This window comes from Benincasa hispida, chromosome 8, assembly GCF_027475165.1.
Source record: "Benincasa hispida cultivar pf3 chromosome 8, pf3_genome.v1.1, whole genome shotgun sequence".
Lineage (NCBI taxonomy): Eukaryota > Viridiplantae > Streptophyta > Magnoliopsida > Cucurbitales > Cucurbitaceae > Benincasa > Benincasa hispida.
In genome coordinates this window covers 2,479,504-2,483,293 of record NC_143485.1, presented here as the reverse complement: position 1 = coordinate 2,483,293, position 3,790 = coordinate 2,479,504, and the positions used below count along the sequence as shown (strand labels likewise).

Here is a 3,790-nt window from a genome sequence, read left to right as displayed (position 1 = left end):
TCAAATTTTTCCTTATATATTATAATTTGTAATGAGTTCGTCCGTACGTGAAAATACTATTAAAATTCATCGATTTTTGTTTTTTTTACATTTGTAGATCGATAGATTGATTAAGGATCAAATTTATTAATAAATTACAAAGATTAAGTCGTTACATAATCAAAATTGACAATTGTTTCTAATTGGATTTTTCATGATAGGAAACTAAATCGTTATAAATCTAAAAATATATCTGAATTGTTACAAATTTAAAATAAAGATATTAAAATGGTTTAAATCACTTTTATCATTTTCAAAATTAAATCACTCAAATATACTTTTAATCATTCAAAATCAATTTTAATAATATGAAAAAATGTAACTAAAAATGTAAAGTTAAATATTAAATCAGTTTTGAATGATATTTTACTATTATTTCTAAATATTTTTAGTAATTTTATTATTTAAAATAATTTTTTTCTTATTGGAAGTTGAAAAGATAATTTGTGATCATGAAATCTGAATAATATTAATATTAATAAACAAGAGAAGATGGATATTGACAGGTGTCGGGCATGGAATCTTTCTGATAAAAAAAAAAAATGAAAAAACAGAAAAGAAAAAGACGGTGGAATTGGAAGAAGCCCAGAAAGCGACCTTTTCTTTTTTCTTCTTCCTTTTTCATTTCTAATTGTTAAATTTATTTAGTCCACTAAATATTCGAAAATTCAGACGGTATGAAATTTAGCTCCCATATTCGCCGGCCATTCTTCTATCTACTGATTCACGGCCGTGTGGGAGGCGGACGCGGCGGTTTGGCAGTGTTTTGTCGGTTTGGCCTTATCTTTTGAATCCTCCATGGCTAACTTCCACCACTTCTTCCGAGTTCTATTGATGCTTTTCACTTTTTCAGGTTTGCTTTCTGGATCTTGTCTATTTTGTTGCTCAAAAACTGCAGAAGACTCTTTGGAACTTCTTACTTGTTTATTTTAATCGGAAAATCAAGAAATAACGTTGAAATTTTGGTTACGGGAGTTTTGAACGTGTAATCGAGCAGGATTCTGTGTTTGTTTCTTTAATTCAGTGAGTTGCAAACGACTGTAATTCTTTCCAGTTTCTCTTCTTCAATTCTTTACCGATTAGTTGGATGGAACTCTATTTTGTAGCATATTCCTTGCCTTTAGTTCAGAGAATATTTGTGAAATTGAGATGATCTGTTAGTATCAATTTGAATTGATTTATGCTTAGTGAGATTCGTTCCTCTTTTGATAGAATTTTGATTCGGCCTATGCTTCATTCAGGTTCAGTAATTCGAACTCTGAGCATTGGAATTGGTATTAACTATGGTCAGATCGCTAATAATCTGCCGTCTGCATCGCGAGTAGCCGTTCTTCTTCAAAATTTAAACATCAGTAGAGTAAAATTATATGATGCAGATCCTAATGTCCTGCGTGCATTCTCCAAGAGTAATGTGAATTTCATTATAGGGCTTGGTAATGAGTATCTTCAAAACATGTCTGATCCTCAAAAAGCCATAGCTTGGGTTCAACAACATGTTCAAACACACATCTCTCAGACTCAAATCACTTGCATCACTGTTGGCAATGAAGTTTTCAACTCTAACGATGCCCAATTAAGGTCTAATCTTCTTCCTGCAATGCAATCTGTTTATAATGCGCTTGTTAATCTTGGGCTAGATAAGCAGGTTTCTGTTACCACGGCTCATTCTCTTAACATATTAGGCAACTCTTTTCCTCCGTCGGCCGGAGCATTCAAGCTGGATCTTGTCGAATACATACAACCAATTCTCAATTTCCACTCCATGGTCAAGTCACCTTTTCTTATAAATGCATATCCTTTCTTTGCATACAAGGAGAACCCTGGCCAAGTTTCCTTAGAATATGTGTTGTTCCAGCCTAACCAAGGGATGACTGATCCCATTACAAATTTGCACTATGACAATATGTTGTATGCTCAAATCGATGCGGTCTATGCTGCCATCAAAGCCATGGGACATACAGATATCCGAGTTCAAATTTCCGAAACAGGTTGGCCATCTCGGGGCGATCCGAATGAGGTTGGTGCTACACCAGAGAATGCAGGGTTGTATAATGGTAATTTGCTAAGAAGAATAGAGAGTGGACAAGGAACCCCAGCAAAACCATCGGTTCCTATCGATATCTATGTTTTTGCTCTATTTAATGAGGATTTGAAGCCTGGTCCAGCATCCGAGAGAAACTATGGTCTTTACTATCCCGATGGCACCCCAGTTTATGACATTGGTTTGCAAGGCTATCTCCCAGAATTGTTGTATTCATCGTCTAAAAGGAATGTAAGAACTATTATCCTCCTATAACATACGACTTCCTACTTTGATACCACGTTAAATCACTAAAAGCTTTTAGGTTGATCGGTGATTTAAACATATAAAAATCTAATTTGTGAATAGTTTATTTGCAGGTTTTCTCAGTTTTCAGCTTGCTTCTTATATTCATAGCCTGCGGAATCTACACTTAAAAGCTTCACCATCCATCAATAATGACACAGTAAAGGTATACCGAGTAATTGATAGTCATTCTTATTCATAGCACAATGAGTCTTATAGAGGAGAGTCCACACAGATTACTTTCAGCTTTATTGTACATCTACTTCCTATCCCGTGATCGATTTCGTTCATTGAATATGATTTTTTTGTAGTTCCACAGAACAATAAAGTATTATCATTTCATTAGAAAGCCTTCTTCTTCTTCTTTTCATTTTGTAAAAATCTGGAATCAGTAAGGTCTCTCTTCTCTTTCCTTCAATGGTATATCCTAGGGCGAACATGATAGACCGAACAACCAAGCCGATCAGACTGAAGTCGGTTTGGAAAATTTCAAAAAAAGCTAAATAATAAAACTGGCCAAACCGATCGACATTTACTCCTCGATGATTGAGGTTGGTTTGCATATTTACTGAATCGACCATATCGTTCGGTGGCGGTGATGCTCACCCCTAGTATATCCAACATCATAAGAACCTCTCTTCATGATAAATTCTGGCTGTCTCCATCACTCGGTTCTCTCTTATTTTACACGTGAATCTTGCCATTAACTTGTAATTTTCAATTGAAGTAGCCATATATGAACATGATTTGATGCACACCTAAACTAAGCACATATCTGAGCAGCCGAATTTGAAACCGCGAAAGTAGCAATCTAGGGAATGTTTTGGACTGTTCTCATCTGAAATTGTGGACTTCTTTTTTTCTCCCTATTTGCTTGAGTTTTGATTTCTAAAGAAATCCCCATCTTCCTCCGTTTCGGTGAAATTTCGTGAATATTTTGATTTTTTTAGGAATTAGATATGTTAGTTTAATTCAAGTTTTTATAGCCCAAATTACATGCCGTTGTATAGTTTCATACGCTATATTATTCCTAGTGAAGGATGAAAGTTTTGTCGATGTGTTACTTTTTTAATTTACAATTTTTCTCATTTTTCGATTTTATTTTTAATCCAAAACTTTAATCTCCAAAGAAATTTGGATGTGATATAATATTTTAAAAAATTATATTTATTTTTAATCTCATTCAAATTTCTTCTACTAAATATTTAATCATTTTACCTCAAAATTAAATTGACACAAGTTTTTGTACTTATTCTAAATTATATATTATTTTGCTATTATTTTTCTATTTCTTTTATACATTGACATTTACGTAAGCATTCACGATATACATCTCAATTGATTAAAAATAGTTAATTATAATTCAATTAAACTATAATTAGAGTTTATTAATTAATTTTAACTATAACAATTTTCATCGATTTT

General features: G+C 33.0%; 1 protein-coding gene across 2 annotated transcripts; it reads left to right on the top strand.

Moving 5' to 3' along the window:
- The first annotated feature begins 534 nt into the window (after positions 1-534).
- LOC120083831 (glucan endo-1,3-beta-glucosidase 14-like) lies at positions 535-2,714 on the top strand. 2 transcript variants are annotated; one of them, XM_039039717.2, is made up of 3 exons: positions 535-892; positions 1,281-2,311; positions 2,440-2,714. In XM_039039717.2, exons 1-3 carry the CDS (start codon positions 838-840, stop codon positions 2,494-2,496), a joined length of 1,143 nt encoding a protein of 380 aa, XP_038895645.1. In that variant the 5' UTR covers positions 535-837; the 3' UTR covers positions 2,497-2,714. The 2 variants fall into 2 exon arrangements, with proteins under 2 accessions (XP_038895645.1, XP_038895646.1); XM_039039718.2 differs by having other exon boundaries at positions 571-892; positions 2,429-2,714.
- Positions 2,715-3,790: the final 1,076 nt, after the last annotated feature.